This window comes from Hydra viridissima, unplaced genomic scaffold (genome assembly GCF_058129835.1).
Source record: "Hydra viridissima isolate aposymbiotic clone 2 unplaced genomic scaffold, HvirCarnegie_v1 scaffold_9, whole genome shotgun sequence".
Taxonomy (NCBI): Eukaryota; Metazoa; Cnidaria; class Hydrozoa; order Anthoathecata; family Hydridae; genus Hydra; species Hydra viridissima.
In genome coordinates this window covers 2599419-2620582 of record NW_028324308.1, presented here as the reverse complement: position 1 = coordinate 2620582, position 21164 = coordinate 2599419, and the positions used below count along the sequence as shown (strand labels likewise).

At 29.5% G+C, this 21164-nt stretch overlaps 1 protein-coding gene across 11 annotated transcripts in view; it reads left to right on the top strand.

Annotated features, from left to right (window-relative positions):
- Positions 1-19226, top strand: part of LOC145185581 (uncharacterized) — a 31560-nt gene extending 12334 nt beyond the window's left edge. For 2 of the 11 annotated variants that reach the window (XM_090097621.1, XM_090097620.1), the window contains exons 3-18: positions 588-640; positions 720-826; positions 1337-1429; positions 1805-1897; positions 2051-2162; positions 2423-2671; positions 2813-3087; positions 7955-8489; positions 10325-11145; positions 14389-14457; positions 14902-15001; positions 15392-15455; positions 15682-15773; positions 15854-15879; positions 15950-16110; positions 16615-16805. In XM_090097621.1, the coding sequence (XP_089953747.1) occupies positions 788-826; positions 1337-1429; positions 1805-1897; positions 2051-2162; positions 2423-2671; positions 2813-3087; positions 7955-8489; positions 10325-11145; positions 14389-14457; positions 14902-15001; positions 15392-15455; positions 15682-15773; positions 15854-15879; positions 15950-16110; positions 16615-16669 (2784 nt within the window). In that variant the 5' untranslated portion in view covers positions 588-640; positions 720-787 and the 3' untranslated portion in view covers positions 16670-16805. Of the gene's footprint in view, positions 1-290; positions 641-719; positions 827-1336; positions 1430-1804; positions 1898-2050; positions 2163-2422; positions 2672-2812; positions 3088-7954; positions 8490-10324; positions 11146-14388; positions 14458-14901; positions 15002-15391; positions 15456-15681; positions 15774-15853; positions 16113-16614; positions 16806-17742; positions 18770-19021 lie in introns of those variants that run through there. The other 9 variants (XM_090097624.1, XM_090097616.1, XM_090097617.1 and 6 more) reach the window with 8 other exon arrangements.
- The last annotated feature ends 1938 nt before the right edge of the window (positions 19227-21164 follow it).

Sequence of the window (21164 nt, the reverse complement as noted above, 5' to 3'; positions counted from 1 at the left end):
TTACAGGTCAGCTAAATTTAACTGCACCAAAAAGAAAATCACACTGTCCTTAAACAGTGACTTGCTTATTCTGTTCGACTTGTTCATAAATAAAGTTCTATATCATAAGTTAAGAAACACAGTGATTGACTGCAAAAACTTTATTTTAATTTCAACCCTTTCTAAATCTTTCCAAGTTTGTTTATGATGTGTACTAACCCCAAAGGATATGAGCAGTTTTGTAATTCATGTAAAAAATTGATAAACAATGCTGCTATGTTGAGGTTGAACTAAATACATTGCACTTATAGGCAAGTTACAAGTTCCAGCTTTGGGAGATGAAGTAAAAGTAGTAACCTAAGAAAGAAATTCAACAAAATATTAAGGAAGTTATTTTATCCTTACATTGTATATGTGTTTGTGTGTGTGTTTTCACAGCATTTATTTACATATTTCTGTTAAGATTATTCGATGAAAGTTTAAATGGTTTGAAAAAAGAACCTAAAATATATAGCAAAAATTACCATATTTTTGAAAATCAGTTGGTTTAATAATTTTCTTTAGAATGGAATTTATAATTCTTTACTGTAGTTTGTTTTCTTTCAAAGGTGTAAATTTGATTGGAAGAGACAAAAAAGCTGATGTTTCAATTAATTACAAGGTATGTTTACTTTGTTTCATTTTTTGAAGATCTAAATCTTTTTATAGTTATCAGACTACTCTGTTTTAAAATTATTCAGATCCCAATCATTTTGCTTGCAATAAAGGTCTTGAAAGAGTTTTCTAGACAGCAGCTTACTTTTCTTGAATGCAATGCATGATCTTTGGCTGTACTTTGTTTTCTCAGGTATATAATTTGGTATTCCTTGTTTATGCAGCTGATGAGTTGTTTGACCAAATTCTAATGCAATTTGGCTAGACTAACTCCTGTATGATGATTTGTCAGACATTTCAGTTGATGATGCTTTACAGGTATCCAATTAGAAGGACTGCCCATTCTTTTTCTAAAAATGTTTTTTGATCATCATCCTTAAACTTCATCTTTCTCTTGTAATAATTGATTGTCTATATCATGCAAACAAATATAATTTGGATCACATGGCTGCTATTTCATGCTGCATTATTAAGTTTAAAATTTGGTCAGGTATGCTTGGTTAGGTATAAATGGTCAGGTATGTATGCATGGACTGTTAAATGTCCAGTGAGTTTTTTTTGCTGATCAGTGTTACAACAAAATGATAAAATGCAGTTTAGCTAGCATTGTATTTAAAATTGATCATTAACTTTTTTTTTTTTAAATTTTTTTTTAATGTTTTCTATTTTATTTAGATGTAATTCTTTGAAAATATCTTTTTAGGCTTTATCAAAGATACATGCATGCATACACATTAATGGTGACCATTACTCTGTTCAAGACAATCAAAGTCACAATAAAACATTTTTAGGAAAGGTGAATCCTTTTTTTTTTTTTTTGCTTTTTTTTTTTTTAAAAAAATGGTCAATATATGTATTACTCTTGCAAACTTATTAAGGCAACAATTTACCTATAAATTTGTTTTTTTTTTTTTTTTTTTGTTAACAAGCTAATTAGTATGTGAATATTACTTGTGTTATCTCTGTTTTTGCTACTCTTACTGATGTAGAGTAAATATTAATTAGTATTAAGCACTTTTGAGTATTTTTACATTAGAATCTTGTTTTTCCATGCCTTTTAAAATTTTTTTTTATACTGATATCCTTACTCAGTGAAAAAAAAGAAAAAATCTTTTTCTAAAGAATTTTTTTCCTCAAATTTATGTTACAACTTTATATATTTTGTTAATAGCGTGTTCTTCATCCATGGCAATTGTACCAGTTAAATGGCAATGAAGATATTACATTTGGAGACCTAAAATGTAAAATTGTTATTACAAGAGAGGTTTGTATTGGACCTGGCTGTAGTTTGAGATACACATTCTTCCTAACTTAAGACAAATTAACTTTGTAATTTTTTTTTTTTAAAAAAAAGCTGTTTTGAAAATAGTGAAATTAGTGCCATAATTTCTAATTTTTTAATGTTGTTTTAATTTAGACAATATGTGAAGATACGGAATCATTAACAGCTTCAGACCCAGGCTCTGAATCAATTATTCCAGATGATGATATATCGGAGGATGGAGTGCTTCATAGTATGCTTAGTGATGGTAAATTTCTTTCGAGACTTTTTTTTAATGATGTATTTTATTCTTATTTTCTTGTTAAAAATGATTTAGGACACAGTTTTTAATTGCTTATTAAATAAATAACTAAATTAATAAGGCTATTATTTAAACAATTATAAAACTTTTTTTTTATTAATCTGCTTTTTTTTAACAAAAAATAAATTAAATAATATGGTAAATGAAGCTTACAAGAAGTTTAATATTTTTGTTATTTTTTGTATTATTTTTAATGTTTTATTTAGAAATCTCATCAAATAGATTTTACAAAGACTCAAGTATCATATCTGAGTCCCTAGTTCATACAGAATCAGAACAAGTTAGTGGCTGTAAACATTTAGGTTCAGCACCTTTGCAGAATCAACCTGATGATAATTTATCAGAAGTATTTCTGTCAAGACAAGATCATTTCTCTGACCAAGCTCCAAAAATTATGATCGGACCTTTATTAAATCAATTTGCTGAAACATTGCCTCTTGAGAATGGATTTCTTGGTATTTTAATGTTTAGCATTTACTTTTTTAAAAATTTTAAGGTTTTACATTATAGTAGGTTGATTAAGCATTTCATTTTTATGTTAATAAATTTGGAATCATAGTTTAACTACTTAAGAATGTTATAAATTTATTTTATAGATTACAAAACCCAACTTGAAGTTGATGAGGAATCTCCTGGAATCTACTTAAAAAAAGAATCGAATGTAAAGATAACAGGAGATTTAAATTTGATATCTAATAATGCTATTTTTAAAACCTCTCAAGAATTGACTTCCCAAGAGTTTAAATTTCCGTTATCTGCAGTTAAACAATATAAAAATTCAACAATGATTTTTGATAATTATGTTTCTTTTGAATCACCTACCAGCATCATCCAAAACTGTAGTGATAGAAAATCTCTAGAAGATAAACCAGTAAGGCCTAAAAAAACTTTTTTTTTGGTGAAGATGTTTGATAGTAGCGTCCAAAAGTAATTGGACAAACACCTTTTTGGTTATATTTTTTCATCGAGTTAACATTTTTATATGAAATTTTCCATAAGCATGTCAAATTATACTACAATTATGAAAAAGAAAACAAAAATCCTAATTTGGGAGTAATTTTTCAAAACTTTTAATAAAATAATGAAAATGATTGGCTGAAAAGTAATTGGACAAAATAAATATGTTGTTTAAAAAAAAAAAATTCTCGACAAAGGATAAATTTTCAGCATTTTTTATGAAGATTTCTGTGAAATAATATATATAATGTTACATAGTGTTATATTCTGTACTTAATGTATATATTCTGTGCATAATCCTAGTACTTTTTTTGAAAACCTTTTGCCGCAACGACAACATTACATCTACGCAGCATTGAATCAACCAAATTAATTAAAACATCAATTGGTATTTCCTCCCAAGTGCGCTTAATCAACTCAAACAATTCATGGTGATTAGATCGTTTCGGAACACTAATTTTTCTCTCAATATGTTCCAAAGATGTTTGATTGGATTCAGGTCCGGAGATTGTGACGGCCATTCCAAGATACAAACTTTCTTTTAAGCTAAAAATTCCGTAACTAGCTTGGAGATGTGTTTTGGATCGTTGTAGTGTTGGAAAGTCCAACCACGCAACATTTTGTCTTTTGCATGTGGCAGCATTATATCTTTGATTATTCCTTTATACATGTTTTGGTCCATAATGCCTTGAACTCGATAAATTGGACCTACTCCATCACGGCTAAAACATGACCAAACCATTACTGAACCACCACCATGCTTTACTGTAGGAACTTGGTACTTAACATCATTTCAAAGATCTATTGGGCGTCGAACATATTTAATACCATCAGAACCAAACATATTAAACTTCGACTCATCACTCCATAGTATTTTCGACCATTGGTTTGCTGTCCAATTTAGATGTTCTTTAGCAAATTTTAACCGTGCTCTACGATTTTTTGCAGAAACAAAAGGTTTTTTAACAGGACGACTGCCAAAATGGTTGTTTTGTCTTAAGCAATGCTTTGCTGTTGCATAAGAGCAAGTAAATTCTCTATGAATTTCTTTAGCACTCTTGCGCGGATCTGCCTTTGACGATCTTACTACAACATTATCTTGGCAAAAAGTTGTTGATTTTGGGCGTCCTGACTTTGTTGAAACTTGGAAGTAACTCTGTTGTTGAAAAATTTTTAATGTATAACCAACTGTTGATCGCGGAATGTTCATATCTATTGAAATTTGTCGCACAGTCTTACCGTTATTAGATGCTTGTACAATCAACTTTTTCACTGCCTCGCTTAAATATTTATTATGTCCCATTTCAAATTTTTGATCATTGAATGTTTTTATAAAAATCTGCCTTCAGAAAAAGCAGTTAAAATAGTCTAAGCTATATCAACATTGTTAGAATTTATTTTGTCCAATTACTTTTGAGCCAATCATTTCCATTCTTTTAGCAAAATTTTGAGTAATTACTCCCAAATTAGGATTTTTGTTTTATTTTTCATAATTGTAGCATAATTTGGCATGCTTACGCAAAATTTCATATAAAAATGTTAACTTAATGAGAAAATATAACAAAAAAGGCGTTTGTCCAATTACTTTTGGACGCTACTGTATATATATACATATATATACATATATATATATATATATATATATATATATATATATATATATATATATATATATATATATATATACAGTACTGTGCAAAAGAAAGTAGCACCTAAGAGAATTTTTATATATTCAAACATATATATATATATATATACAGTACTGTGCAAAAGAAAGTAGCACCTAAGAGAATTTTTATATATTTTATAAAATGTCAAACAAAATGAAATTAAAACAAAGATATATGTACAAACATATTTTTTATTAAATTGTGTAATATAATACAAGTTTTATTAAAAACATTTTAATTTATAACTATACATAGAGACTTAATTAATATTTAGTGTGACCACCATTATTTACAATAATATCTTGGAGCCTTTTAGTTATACTTTTATACAGATTTTCAATAAATGTGATGGGGATATTATACCATTCTTCTTTTAGAACATTCCAAAGTTCATTTACATTCTTTGGCAACCTTTCCATCTTCTTTCTGTCTAAGTAGTCCCACACATGTTCGATTATGTTCAAATCAGGGCTCTGAGGAGGCCAAGGCATGGTTTTAAGCACTCCCTCCTCTTCCAGATTTGACAAACAATTTCTAACTAATTTGCAAGTATGTTTGGGATCGTTATCCTGTTGTAGGATAAAATAATCCCCGATCAGTTGTCGTCCAGAAGGCACAGTATGATTATGTAAAATATTTTTATATTTTTCACCTGTAAGCTTTTCTGTTATTCTAACAATGTCCCCTACCCCTTTTATTGAAATACACCCCCAAACTTGAATATTCCCTCCACCATGTTTGATAGTTGATGCTAGACATGACTCTTTCAATGCCTCTCCCTTTCTTCGCCTATCATACTGATGTCTATTCGTCCCAATATTTGAAATTTAGATTCGTCTGTAAACAATACCTTGTCCCATTGATTTTTCTGCCACTCTTTGTGCTCTCTGGCAAACTTTAATCTTTTTTCTTTATTACCTTTGCGTAGTAAAGGTTTTTTAATAGCTACACAGCCTTTTAATCCAGATTTTATTAGTGATCGTCGCACAGTAGATGCATGTACTAAAGTTCCACTAGCTCTTTTAAGACCTTGAACGAGTTCTGGGCTTACTTTCTTGCGATTTCGTAGCGCTGTTATTTTTAAAAACTGTTCATCACATAGGCTTAACTTCTTGGGATGACCAGACCTCTTTTTATCCACACATCACCAGTTTCATTATATTTTTTTAACTATTTTTTGAACTGAGGCTCGTGAACAATTCACACGTTTGGCTATTTTAACTTGACTATAGCCCTCTTCATGTAAAACAATGATGCGATTTCTGTCATTTATTGATATCTTTGGCATTTTATTAGTACTGAAAAGTAATTTTATTATAAAACAAAACTTTTGAAAAAAAAAAAAAATTTTTTTCGACGAAAAAATCTGTAATTAACGCGAGAACTCAACAGTAACTAAAAAATCTTTGCCACATTCTTATTTATCAAAAAATATTTAACAATAATAAATTTAAACAAAATAAATAAATAGTACAGTGATCGATGTAATCAATTTCTAGTGTTGATCCTTGTCCGCAATAAATGAGCAAACATTGTAAGTGGGTGAAAAATGATACGAGTTGAAACCATCTAATAAATATTAATAAAAAAATTATAGTATTAACGAAATCATTAACTAAAATAAATAAATATAGTTTTATTTAAAAGAATATCTTAGTTTAATTTAATAAAAACTCAATATTATTTACTTATATTTATTTAAATGTGCATTTTTAAAAATTTCTTAGGTGCTACTTCCTTTTGCACAGTACTGTATATATATATATATACAGGGTGTCCCAAAATTAACGCAAGATTTGAATTTGTTGCCATTTGTGCAGTAAAGTGTTGGCAACCCTAAAAAAAAATACTTCAACAGCTGACAGTTTAGAGTTAGTAAAAATGGAGCATTACTCGATAGAACAACATGTCTTCATTATTGAACAATATTTCAAAAATAATGAAAGCTTGACGGCTGCAGTTCAAAAATTTCATACAAAATATGGTCAGAAGAGTGTTTTAACTTCATCAACTGTGAAGAGATTAATTGAAAAACTCAGGGCGACTGGATCCATTGGAGACGCCAAACACACTGGTCGTTTAAAAACAAGCTGTTCAAATGTCAATATTGAAGCAGTGCGTGAAAGTGTCAGTGACAATCCAGGAACCTCAATTTGGCATCTTGGACAAGAATTGCAAGTTTCAAGAAGTTCTCTACAGCGTTTACTCACTCAAGATCTGTGTCTCAATGCTTATAAAATTCAATTAACACAACAACTGAAGCCTAATGACCATGCACAGCGAAGAGAGTTCGTTGAATGGGTTGTTGAACATCAACAAATGGATGCTGATTCTTCTAGCAAAATCATCCTAAGCGATGAAGCAGATTTTCACCTTGATGGCTTTGTTAATTGCTAAATTGCTGCTTTTGGGGTTCAGAGAACCCACATGTGATTGTTGAAAAACAAATGCATCCACAATGTGTTACTGTTTGGTGTGGATTTTGGGCTGGAGGCATAATTGGACCATACTTTTTTGAAAATGAGGAGACTTGTCAAGCAGTAACTGTTATTGGTGCTCAATATCACGGCATGATAACACAGTTCTTTCTGCCGAAATTGGATGATATTTATGTGGCCAATATGTGGTTTCAACAAGATGGTACCACATGCCATACAGCCCGTGAAGCAATTCAATTACTGCATGAGACATTTCTAGGTTGTGTACTTTCTCGTTTTGGTGACCAGAATTGGCCCCCTAGATTGTGTGGTTTAACAACATTAGATTTCTTTTTATGGGGTTATTTGAAATCACAGGTCTATGTCAACAAGCCCACAACCACCCTTGGATTAAAGGAGGAGATTCAACGCTGCATCAACGAAATTCAGCCACATTTATGCAAAATGGTAATGAAAAATTTTGATGAAAGAGTGGGTATGTGCATACAAAGCCATGGAGGCCATATACCCAATGTGTTATTCCATAAATAACCCTATCCTATGTACTTTATGATTCAATAAAAAAATAACAATCAAAAGACTAAAAACTGTGTTTTCTATTTATTTCAAATCTTGCGTTAATTTTGGGACAACCTGTATATATATATATTTCAAACATCTTTGTTTTTTCTAGATGGAAATATCTAATGAAGATGAAAATGTTAAACAAATACATTTTAAAGATAATCAATTAAAAAGTCATCCAATATCACTCCCTGGAGCCAGTTCCATTTTGCAAGCTATAATCAAACCTAATACATCCTCAAATCATACTGAAGATTCTGAAACTGTTAGTGATAGTATGGAATACAATGACATGGTGATTCAAGAGACCCAAGCTTATTGCTTACCTGAAAGTATGGAAACTCAAAAAGAACTGATAAATAGTAGCAGTGAAGCAACACAACCATTTTACATTTTAGAACCAGTAAATAAAAATTATTCACAAAGTGTAAATATGCAAACAAATGTAACAACTGGTCCATTGTATTTTTCAAGTTGGAAAAGTCCTGTTGTTTTTCCTGATATCGAGGACAAACATGAGTCAACTACTAAGTGCATAAGTGAAGTTAAAAATGTTGAGTTGTTTGAAATGTCATTGGAAGCTACACAAGCTTATTGCATGAAAATGTCTCAAGAACATCTGGTAAATGTTACTGATGACATAGGTGTGTTTAAATATTTATAATTAAAAGCTATTAAAGTTTATTTTAAAAATTTTGTTAAAGGTGCAGCTACTTTGCATACATTAAGTTTCAAATATAATATTATAATCTTATAAGTTTATAAAGTTTATTTTGTAATTTTATAAGCAAGCATTTACTTTGAAAGATTTAAAAGACATAGTTAAGTATCATTTGTCTGCAGATTGCACCAGATCTAACATAGCATACTTCAAAACTTAAAACCACTTTCAGTCTGAATCCATTTGCTTCATTTCAGATGATATGATACATAATACTGGATTTCTGTATGTTAGCCAACTTTGTGTTACTAATAGTCTAAAAGTACAGTTATCACTTTTAACAAGTTTTTCTAATTTTTAGATGATTGTCTTTTATACTAGTCAGTATAAAAACTTAAAATAAGCTTGTGTCATCATAAGGCAGTTTATGGAATGGATGCCTGAATACAGACAAAAAAAAAAAAGAGATGTTATAATACAAGTCTTGCATCTATATTTATGTGACTGACATGATATGTCCCCCTTACAAGCTTACTTTTCTAAAATAATTTCTGGCCTAAATTGTAGCATATCAAAAACTAGTTTTGTCTCATTTTTAAATATTTTTAGTAAGGTGATTTCAATTTAACAAAAAAATCTCCATTTTTTTTTTATCCCAAGAACAGCTAAAAAAAAAAAAAAAAAAAAAAAACAGCAAAAAAGTTTACTTTTGAATTACTTTAATTATTTACTTAAAATTACTAATCAAGTAACTTACTTTGAACTTTATTTTGAACTCCAGAAGTAAAATAATTGGATATAGGAGATTTATTTTACAACAAAAATGCTCTTAAAGTATGGATTTTTTTTTTTGCTAAAATGCCCAATACACACACTTCTTTCATTTTTAAAACTTGTAAATATTTTTGATAAACTTTTTGTACCTAAAGATCTTTTTAGGCCTTAATTATTATGACAAGGCTGGAAAATAAACAGTCATCAAGGCTGGAAAATAAGCATTAGTCATCAAGGCTGGAAAATAAACATCAGTCTTTCCATATTTACTCAATATATTTAGGAAAACAGTTTTAACTTTGAATTTTAATAATTTGATGAATTTTTAAAAGGTTATAAACTGTGCTGGAATCTGAATAGTGGTGGGTTAAAAAAGTATTTTTTAATTTTTCATTTTTTTCCTTTAGAAAAACATCACGTGTTTTTATTTTTTGACTTTTTATCAGCCAGTGCTTCCCAAATTTTATACTACAATGTCTCCTTTAAAAAAAAGAGTCTAATGTTTACTGCCTTTCATTCAAAAAATGACATTGTTAAACATTTTACACAAAATTACATTTTTTCAAGGAATATAGATTGTACACCCTGTTTAATTTTGTAAGATTGTACACCCTGTTTAATTTTATAGGGTCCTGTCCAGTTCTCCTGCCTTGAATAATGGTATACATGAAAATGCATTGCAACTTCTTAATGACAAAATATACTAAATGTAAATAAAAAATAAGTAAGAGAGTGTTTATGATTCCTCAACAAGTTTTAAGTTAAGTATAAGAAATGTTACACAATAACCTATCTAACATTGAAGTGATCAGACTATTTTTATTTTTTCTTTTCATATAAATATGTTTAAATAGAATACTTGAAATTTAACAGTATATACAATATATAGCAGAAAATAGTAAAGAAGAAGTTTGAAAAAATAAAAAAGACTTAAAATGAACCAAAAATGTAATTTATACAGTAAATAATCTAAATAACTCTGATTCTTAAATTTGTACTAAGATTTATAAAATTGTTTATATAAGACCTAAAAATTGTTTTTAGAACTTTTTGATGATGACAATGATGATGATAAAACTGAAGAAAATAACAATGATGCGCAAGTTTTAAAGCAAGAAGATTGTATTATTCCAAAATTTTCTAAAGAAAAAAAGACGCCTGTCAGAAAATCTTCAAGATCAGTCAGTAAGACAGTGCGATTTATTGAATCATTGGACAAAAAAAACAGAGAAATATCAAAGACCAAGAAAGAAAAAACAAAATCAATTAATTGTAAAAAAGACAATCATTCCTCAGAGGAAGAAAAAGAACTAATCAGAAAAAAGAATGGAAAAAAGAAATCACCAGGTTCTACTGAGATGATATTTAAAAAAGAAACTGATCATCTAACAGACGAGAAAACATTAACAAAAGAGAAAAGTCAAAAGAAATTTTTAGTTTCTAATGAAATAAATTGCCAAAGAGAAACTTATTATGCGGAAGAAGAAGAAAAAAAAACAACCACAATAAAGAAAGAAACAAAGAAATCAAAAAATGTAAAGCCCAAACATTTTACAGATGATGTCGAGCAAAAGAATGTAGCTAAATTTAAAGCAGAAAAACAGAAAGAGATAGACTCAACTGATGTCTCCTTGAATGCTCTAGACAGTGTGAAACCCATAAACAAAAGAAAATCATTAGAAGTTGATGAATCTGAGAACAAAATACCTGGCAAAATTCGAACAAAAATTTCCAATGACAGAGTGCTACCTTTAAGCAAAGTTGATGGTTCATATTGTGTATCAAAAAGTCTTGGCAGGCGCCAAAATTCTTATTTGAGGCCTAAGGTTGTGTTTACTGGTATAACTGACAAGCAAGTTGAAAAGGTATGCATTGTTTAGTTCCATATACAAAAAATATCATGTATGATATCATTAGAGGATTTTGCATTATCGAGATATCTTGCATAATTTTTTTTTTTTTTAACTGACAGTTTATTAACAAACTTATTTAATTTTCTGTGGAAGCAACAATACTTTTATTACTATCACCAGATGATTTATAGAAGAGACCAAGACAGGTTAAAAAATCTAGTACGGTAACAATAAATAAAATTCTTAACTGGTTTTATTATTATTAAAATGTTTTGTATTGATAAATAGTCGCATTTTTGAAAAGAGCTTTTTTGATACCATGGCCTACTTAAATACACGGCCTTCTTTTCTGCTTAAATCGAAAAAAAATAGAAGGCCAGTTTAAAAAACGTATATTCTGTAGGATGGACAAACTTTCTTAACATATTTTAATTATTGCGCTATAAATTTTAAATAAGTATATCCGGCATAGGATAAAAACTTCAGCGTTTTCTATATCTTCACATCAACTAAACCTCATATACTTGATTATAGCTTCTTTTTATAAATAGATAGTAATTATGGTTAATAAATGCTGTGTTGTTGGTTGTACCTCCAATTATCTAGGTGGTGAAGTAGTTCCAGTTTTCAGTTTTCCAAAAGATGATGATTTAAGAAAGTTATGGATTAGATTTGTAAATAGAAATTTCTGGACTGTCACAAAATCATCTGTGATCTGTTTAAAACACTTTGAGAAAAAGTTTGTACATAAAGGAGCATCAGAAAAACGATTTCGTTTGCTGTATAACCTAAAGCCTGTTCCTACAATATACCCTGCTAGCATAGCAACTGCTTCTCTTCCAGTTATATCTGGACCAAGAAAATAACCAGCTAAAAGAATATTTCAAGAAGATGAATATCAGAAATTTTTATTAAAAGATATTATTAAAGATGTTGATTCCCTTTCAGCTGCTGATTCACCAGCAGGATATTTATTTTCAAAATTTGATGATTGTGTTGTGTTCCATAGAATTATTCAAAATGAACTACACATACCTGAAGTTGCTGAGTCTATTCGTATCGACAAAAATTTACATGTCCAACTTTTTTATAAAAATCTTCCAGTTTCCTTACCATCATGGTTCAGAGTAACCCACCAATGTATGTTAAAAAGAAGGAGTATGCTGGAAAATTTCAATTCACATTATAGTACAGAAAAAGAAAAGTTGTCTTCTATTCTTGAAGAACTCAAAAGTCACCAAATAAAAAAAAACAAATTTATTCTTCAAATGTTCTTCAATTTGCATTAATGTTGCGGTACACTTCACTGCAAACTTATCATTTACTGCTGAAGGAATTCCCACTCCCATCTATATCTTTGTTAGGCAAGCTTAAATCAGGTGAAATAGATTCTATGAAAGTTTTGAAGTTGCTACATGAAAATGGGAACTTATCGAAAGATCTTATAATAATTTTTGATGAAATGTATTTGCAACAATGTGCTGAATATTCTGGTGGCAATGTTATTGGGATTAGTGAGGAAAATGAATGTTATAGAAGCATTGTCTCTTTCATGGTAGTTGGTTTGAAAGAAAGTATCTCCTGTATTGTCAAAGCAATTCCAATTGTAAAATTGAACAGTGACTGGTTAAAGTCTGAAATTCTTAACCTGATTCAATTTTTAATAAAAAATAATTTTAATGTTCGAGGTGTTGTTTGTGACAATCACGCTTCAAATGTTTCTTCTTTTACAAAATTACTTGATACACATGGTGAAAAAAAAGATGGTTTGTTTATTAATGTACTATCACAAAAAGTTTACTTATTCTTTGACACAGTGCATCTGATTAAAAATATTCGAAACAACTTACTTAATAAAAAAAGATTAATTTTTCCAGAATTTAATTTTTCAGCTTTCAAAGATGAAATTCATGTTCAATCAGGAGAAATATCATGGAAAATATTTCATGATTTATTAGAAAAGGACAGTCTGTTGGATGCAAGTTTAAAAAAAGCACCAAATATAAATAACAAAGTTGTCCATCCTGGAAAATGGAAGCAAAATGTCAGTGTTGCCTTAGGTATCTTCCATGAAACTACAGCAGCAGCAATAATTTCATATTTTCCTGACCGTTTAGATATTGCATCATTCTTAACTCTATTCAATAAATGGTGGACAATTACAAATTCAAAAAATCAGTTTTCTAATAATTTTCTTGGTAATGCTGCTATTATAAATGATAAAAAACCTGAGTTTTTTCGAGCTTTTGCTGACTGGTTAAACAAATGGAAAAACACAAAAATTCCAAATTTTGAGAAATATACATTATCTCCCCAAACATCATCAGCACTGCAAAGAACTTTATTATGTCATGCTTCATTAATTGAAGATCTGCTGGAAGATAAGTACAAATTTATATTGACTGCTCGTTTTCAAAGTGATCCCTTAGAAAGAAGATATGGACAATACCGTCAAATGAGCGGTGGCAGATTCCTTGTCAGTTTGAAAGATGTCATTTATAGTGAGAGTATAATCCAAATAAAAAGTTTGATAAAAGAAGGAATTGACATTTTTGAAAATGATATCAATGCTGATAAAGATATAGAACATGTTAGATCCTTAATGGAGCAGATTAAAGAAAGAGATTTTGATTGTGTGACTTTATCGGATGATTCTCGTGAAGTTGCCAGTTATATTGCTGGTTTTATTGCCAAAAAATTGATTAAGAAGTTTGGAGTATGTTGCAAATTGCTTTGTACTCAAAATTGTCAACAGGAGTTAAATGATTATAATTATTTAAATATATTATCCAGAGGTGGGCTAACAACTCCATCAGTACTGCTTTTAGAATATGTCTGTGACAGTTTTGCTATGCTAGATCACATTTTTGATGTTATTTATCAGTCTCAAATGCAACACCGAAATAAATCAGAAATAAGATTAAGTTTGAAAAGAAAAACGAAGTCAATTAAACACATTTTGAAATTTTTCATGAGAAAATATATAAAAATTATAATATATGCTTATAGAGATATATTAGAGTCTTTCTCTGAAAGATGTACAAATATTTGTGCATGAATTTGCACTGTAAAATACCATCATTGTGACTATGGCATGGAAAGATGTTAAAATGGCTGGCTCTGACTGGTTTGAACGTTTTTTAAATCGGTATCAAAATCTTAGCATCAAAAGCAATTTCAGTGACATTCTTACTTAGAACTGAAAAAAAACTGAAAATTTTTATATTTTTTTTCTTTTGTTTTATTTCATTTTAGATAGTAACAGAATTGGGAGGAGAGGTTGTTGATAATGTAGCCTTAGCAACTCACTTAGTTACAGATAAGGTGACCCTGCTTCATTTGTTGTAGTTTCATTGTTGTTTTGTTTACATAGTTGTCCTGTTTTCATAGAATTTTTTATTTTGTTTTAAATTTATCTTGTGCTCTTTAACAATTATTTTATTTATCACGTGGTTTCCAATAAGTATTTCTTTAATCTTGTGTTCTGCAATAGTTATTTAATTTGTCGCGATACGTTTTTACATGTTTAAATTTATTGATCAAAATCATTTTTCATCAGTAATAAATATTTAATGCTTATAATATTTTGCTTAAAATGATTAATGAATAAACATGATTACAAAAGTAACTGTTTGAATTGAGTATGCAAAGTGTCAAATATATCTTGAATATATAAATATATCTTGAATTAAAAATCTTTTTACAGTTAAGCATTTGTAGCTAATAGTTTTTTTTTTTTTTTTTTTTTTTTTCAACTGTTCTTTAAAGGTCCGTCGTACAGTTAAATTTTTATGCGCTGTAGCAAGAGGTATACCGATTGTGAGTCTGGAGTGGTTAAACGCTGGAAAATCTGCTTCCACGTTTGTCTGTGAGTTTCTTTAATTTTGTGTTCCTCACAAATATGGCATTTAGAAAAAAGTACAAAACCAGTGTCTGGAAACCTGTGTATGATGATCGGCATGTTATTTTGCATTCTGGTTAAAGATTTTGTACACATGCAGAAAATAAAAACAGATGCGTGTGAGGGGAATAGTGTTTTAATAGTTTATCAAGATGAATTTAGATTTGTTGTAATAACTATTTTCCCAAAGTTTTATCAGCGCAATATGATCCTTTTCCTCTCATTTAAACTTTTTTTTTTTTTGTCTTTTTTCAAATTTCATATTTCTTATATTCATATTTATTATTATTATTATTATTTTTTTAATCTTTTTTTTTTTGTTGATGTTCCTTTAGAATTTTTTTTTTTTTTAATCAGCTTGCGAGGATCATATGTTACAAGACAACGAGGCGGAGAAACTGTACAGCTTTCAACTTGTAAAGTAAGTATTTATACATTGCATTTGTAATTTTTTAGCTAAACGATGTAAGACGATATTTGCTGCATGGTAGACATCAGCAAAACGCTCCACTTTTTATTTGCCTGATCAATAACATTGTTGTTGCATCTTATGTGTAAAATTTAAACATTAATGTTTTTTATCCTTCCAATCATTGACTTTTTTTTCTCTTGTTTCACATTTGAGATGTTTTCCTCGATTGCTTAAGTTCTTTAGAGACAGCTGCACGCACTCGTTTATTTGAAAACGCAACTATTTACGTAACTAAAAATGTAAAGCCTGAACCAAAAGCGATGAAAGGTAAAAAAGACGTTGGTGAACCTCTAAAGTTTAGTTCAATTCTTTTTATTTTATTTTTTAAATTTTTCGTTTGTTTTTAGAAATGATTGAGTTTTCTGGTGGAAAGGTAACTATTTTTCTCATGTAGTTTTTCCGGTCAGTTAGTTTGGTATTTTACATTTGAATACCTGGTTTAGTTTCTTCTAAAAGCTCCTACGAAGTTTTCTAGTAACACGTACATCGTCTCTTGTAACGAAGATTTTAAAGAAATCTACAAATTGGAAAAACTTAACTATAAAATACAATCAAATGAATTTATATTAACTGGTATATTGCAGCAAAAGTTTTCCACCGAGAAGTATCTTTTTCCAATTGCAGAGAATTTTTAATTTTCACGACAATCTACTTGTACTTTAACAGTGGTAAATAGCAGACATACATGCTGCTTGTTTTTAGAGTAATTGTAAATTATGTGAATCAACGGTTTCACAAATTTATATAAAATATACAGGTTTGCTCCAATGAAGAGACAGTAGGAATGTTTTTGACAATTATATTTAGAATTCTAATGAAATAAAGATATTTTTATTTATAATTTAAATTAAACAAAAAGTCTTTAAAAAGTCAGAATTGAACAGAAAAAAACCCAACAAACAATCATGTTTTGTGTTACCATGGCCAAATGATCTTTATGAAGTCAGTGCTATTTATTAGCAGCAACTCATAACCTCATTTTTTAGTCTGAGAACAAAAGGTTACATGCTTCTTGTCATGTGAAACGTTTATTCGTTTGTTTTTTTTATTTACTTTTATTTTTTTTTTAAATATTTTTGTTTTCTTGACTTTATGGTGATACCTTAAGTAGAATAATACTATCTGTTTCTAAACTGTTAAATAAAATGGAATTTCGTTATTGAAGTTAATTGCAGAGGGGGAAACATAAATGAGCGTTTGACATGAAAATTTAGTGTAGGGGAGATCCGTACCGAAGTGTAACCATGTACTGTAATTAATCAGTACTTTGTGAAATAACTTAACTGTTATTAAGACCTGGAATCCAGCAGACATTTTTTAATCACTCTGAAAATTGTTTAACCTTTACTCGAAGCAGAAATTCAAAAAAGTTCCTATTAACAGAGAGAAAAGAAAGCTATCAGAAAATGAACATAAGTTATAAATATATAAATTGATAATATATAAATTGTTATCATAAGTTAATAATACTATTTCATATACATAAATACATACATAAATACATACATAAATACATACATACATACATACATACATACATACATACATACATACATACATACATACATACATACATACATACATACATACGCACATTTTATTCTTTAGACCAAAATTTTTATGATAAAATTAGTTTTTAAATAACTCTGAGTTTTGTTATTGTCTTTGTTTTTTATTTCGTCGACTTTTAAAACCTGTGTCTGTTTATACAATTTTTCAGCAGACAAGACAAACTCTAATTTTATTCTAAAAAAAATTCTTAGGGACCTATTCTGATTTGTCAAATAGCTTTGTATCATAATGTGTAAAAAAAAAAAAATTTCTTCATAAAACTGCATTAAAAGTCAATTTCTTACAAGTAAGCCGACGATTTGTAAGGGTTTACTGATGCATTATTTTTGTGAATGTTTATTTTGGTTGTTTCAGTACATGCCAGTACTGAAATAACATCACGTACTTTTATTTTGATAAATTCAATCTTTGAGCACACGTGATGACAACATGTTGTTTGAACACATAATTTACGATATACAGAGTGTCCACAAAGTCTCTTTTACAATTTGAAAAATTTACTAGAAAAGCAATTTATGAAATATCTTGTTTATGAGACGTCTTGTTTATGAGATATCTTGTTTATGAGACGACTAAACGAGATTGGTTTTATTTTAATTAGTGTTTATTTAAGTTTTTTTTTTTTTCATATAAAACTTTTTCACATAAAATCTTTGTGTTTCAGATACTCCTAAAATGGCTGTTCAAAAAAAAAAAAACAATGTGCATCGCCGTTTATTGAAATAAAATCATTTGTTCAGACTTAATGAAATTACAGGTCTAAGTATGGAAGAGATCCACCATTCAGTCCTTCCAAACGAAGAAAGTATGCTGAAGAAATGCTGGAACGCGTTAAACGAAGATAGTATGCTGAAGAAATGCTGGAACGCGTTAAACGAAGATAGTATGCTGAAGAAATGCTGGAACGCGTTTCTGAGGATGAAGGATTTCTTAAGCGAGTCTGTTTCAGTAACTAGACAGCTTTTCATGTTTCAGGGAAATTAAACAGACACAATACCTGGAACAAGAACCTGGAAGTCAAAACATCCCCCATGAGACTAAGGAGCTTCACCAGGATAGTCCAAAAGTGATTGTATTTTGTGGAATTCTGCTTGATCGAATAATTGGTCCTTTTTTCTTCATCACCGACCGAATGTGTGGGACCCCAGCTGATTGACCTACAACCAATCATTATTTTCCAGCAAGACGGTGCATCACCACATTGGGGACGCCATCATCAGTTCCCCAATCAAATATCTCCAGACCGATGGTTTGGAAAGAATTGACCAATTCCATGGCCAATACGTTCGCCAGATATCACTTCCCTGAACTACGTTTTTTAGGGTAAAATGTAAAAGATATCGTGTATCAAAGAAAGATACGGGATCTTGATGACTTGAAGCAATGTATTCGTTATGTGATTGCCAAGATTGATGGACCTATGCTATAACGAACATGGCAAGAAATAGAGTACCGACTTGATGTCCTTCGTGCAACTAATGGTGTCCATCTAGAGGTCTATTAAATAGTTAAACTTTGATAAACACTAATATAAAACCAATTTTGTTTAGATCTCTTATAAACTGCTTTTGTAATCAATTTTTCAAAATGAAAAGAAGCTTAGTGGAAATCCTGTATTACTAAATTATAATCTAGCTTTACTTTTATTTTTATGCATTGATCAGCTGAAAAACAACACAAGTACGAAAAAATCGGTTGTTTTAGTACGGATCTTCCCTTTATCCAGGGTTTTTTTTAAGTTTTTTCTATTTATCTGTGCTCAACTGTTACATACACAATGTCAATACACAGTTGCGTTCTAATAATATCAGTGCTTAAAAAAAACCACCTGCAAATTTTTAGTTTTCTGAAGCTCTATCCAGATAAACATTTTTTTCAAAATTTGTAACTTGAAAGTTTTTAGTAAATAAAAAGTTTGAGTATTTTCTTTAACTAACGACGGTTTCTATTGGAAACTTCGTCCAACGAAAGATGAAGACGACCTATTTGTATATATTTGGGTTTGCAGACGAAGAAAGTCAAAAATGAAGAAAATCGCTTACGTCTGTCAAATTGTAATATCGAATAAACACTGAGTGTTTACTGTTTATCTTCGTGTTTTTTAATCATGCCATTTAATTCTTAAATGAACTTTTCTTTTAAATCTTTTAACGGTGTTCGTGTATTTTTTTTTTTTTTTTTTTTAGTTTTGGTATCTTAAGTTACCATTATTGAAAATCATTGCATTTGTGTTGCGCTAATTTTCTTCGCTTTTATAATATCTAAATAACCCTGAAGGGAAAAAATGGTTTGTCATATCGAAGTTTTATGTTGTTAGAGAAAAACGTGGGAGTTTAGTTTATTAGATGGAGATGTTAGTTAAATCAAAATTCTATAATGTAATTAAATAGATTAAGATAGAGAGCGCTATAGTAAAAAAAAATCTATGATGAGGGAACTGCGATTCTTCTAACATACTGACAAACAATTAAGTTTACGTTGGCTTCGTCTTTCGTACTGTCTTGTGTACTGAAAAGGTTCATGTGCTCTTCAAAGTAAAAGAGTTTTTTTTTTTTTTACTGCTTGTATATTTCCAATATCATAATATTTATGTTTTCTTAAGAATCATCAGAGAATATATCATCCGAGAGTATATCGGTTGAACACGATGGAATTCAGCACGCTTAAATCGTTTATTACTCGAAACTACTTAACAGATTTTTTAAAATTTTTTTGCAGAAGGAAGCTAACTAAATTATTTATTTCAATCATTTTTTACATTTTTAATTGGTAGCTTAGAAACTAAAAAATTTTTTTCGAGTACATCATCTCCTGGATCTTTCTTTGAGTTACTTTTTTTGAAGCTGCTATCTGCTTTCTCTTAAAATCTGAAGATTATTTCTTGCTTTTCAATAGGATTTCTTTTATAATTGACCAATAACTTTCAATAACTCGCTGCTCAAGATAGTTTGGAGGATTTGCTTTCTTAGGGACCAATTCTACGCCATTTTATTCATACCATTCTAGAGACCTCTTGGAGTTATGGGTTGTAGCTAAATTAGGCCAAAATATTGTGGACATATGCTTTTTAATGAATAGCAAAAGACATTTCTTTAAACATTTATCTATATACAAATCCGAGCGTTAAGAGTAATCTATGTTGCCCTTTTTGGCGACATATCTAACTTTTGACTAATAAAAATATTGCTGACCTGGCAATTGTGAAAAGTTCTTTTTGGAATAAAAAAAAGTACTTTGTTTCATTACCTTCAGTTTTGCACAAGTTTTCTCAGCTTAAAAGTTTATGTTGCTTTATATGAACGACAAATCACTTTGATTTTTCTTTCAATGGATCGCTTTGGATTTTTCTTTTTATGATATGCTTTATGTTCTTCAGATTTAAGTATTTTTCCTATCAAAGTTTGGCTACATTTAAATTTTCTCACAAGATCTATCTGCGACTAACATGGGTTTGCCTTTATGGAGCGAACGATTGATTTTGCTTTATATATTTAATATACATGGTTCAAACCAGTTTCTGATCAGTTTCAACGTTTAGAAAAGTCAAACATGTTCAAAGATCTCAACTTTAAACAAGAAAATTCACCAGGTCTTGCTTTATTAATTGGAGAAAACTTTTGGTTCATCTTCAGTGTACTGAACCTGACCAAAATGGAGGACAAAGTTTTGTTAAACGCTCCAGCTTCTCTGTGGTGCTTTCTATGTATGTATGTATGTATGTATGTATGTATGTATGTATGTATGTATGTATGTATGTATGTATGTATGTATGTATGTATGTATGTATGTATGTATGCATGTGTGAGTGTATGTATGTATATGTATTAATGTGTATATCTATATATGTAATAGTTTGTAAAAATGAAAATCAAATAATAGATAAAAAAGAATTAATAGAAAAACAAGGTCTTTAATTTCTTGGACCTATGAATAAGAAGTTAATCCCCATACCATTCGGTGCAGGGGAGAGGGGTTTGGGCATAACATTATTGGTAGGAAGTAATACGTTGTCTGAGGAGGGAAAACTAAGTTAAAAACAACAATCGGAAAAGAAGTACACAAGATGATTCGTCAACTCTTCTTATA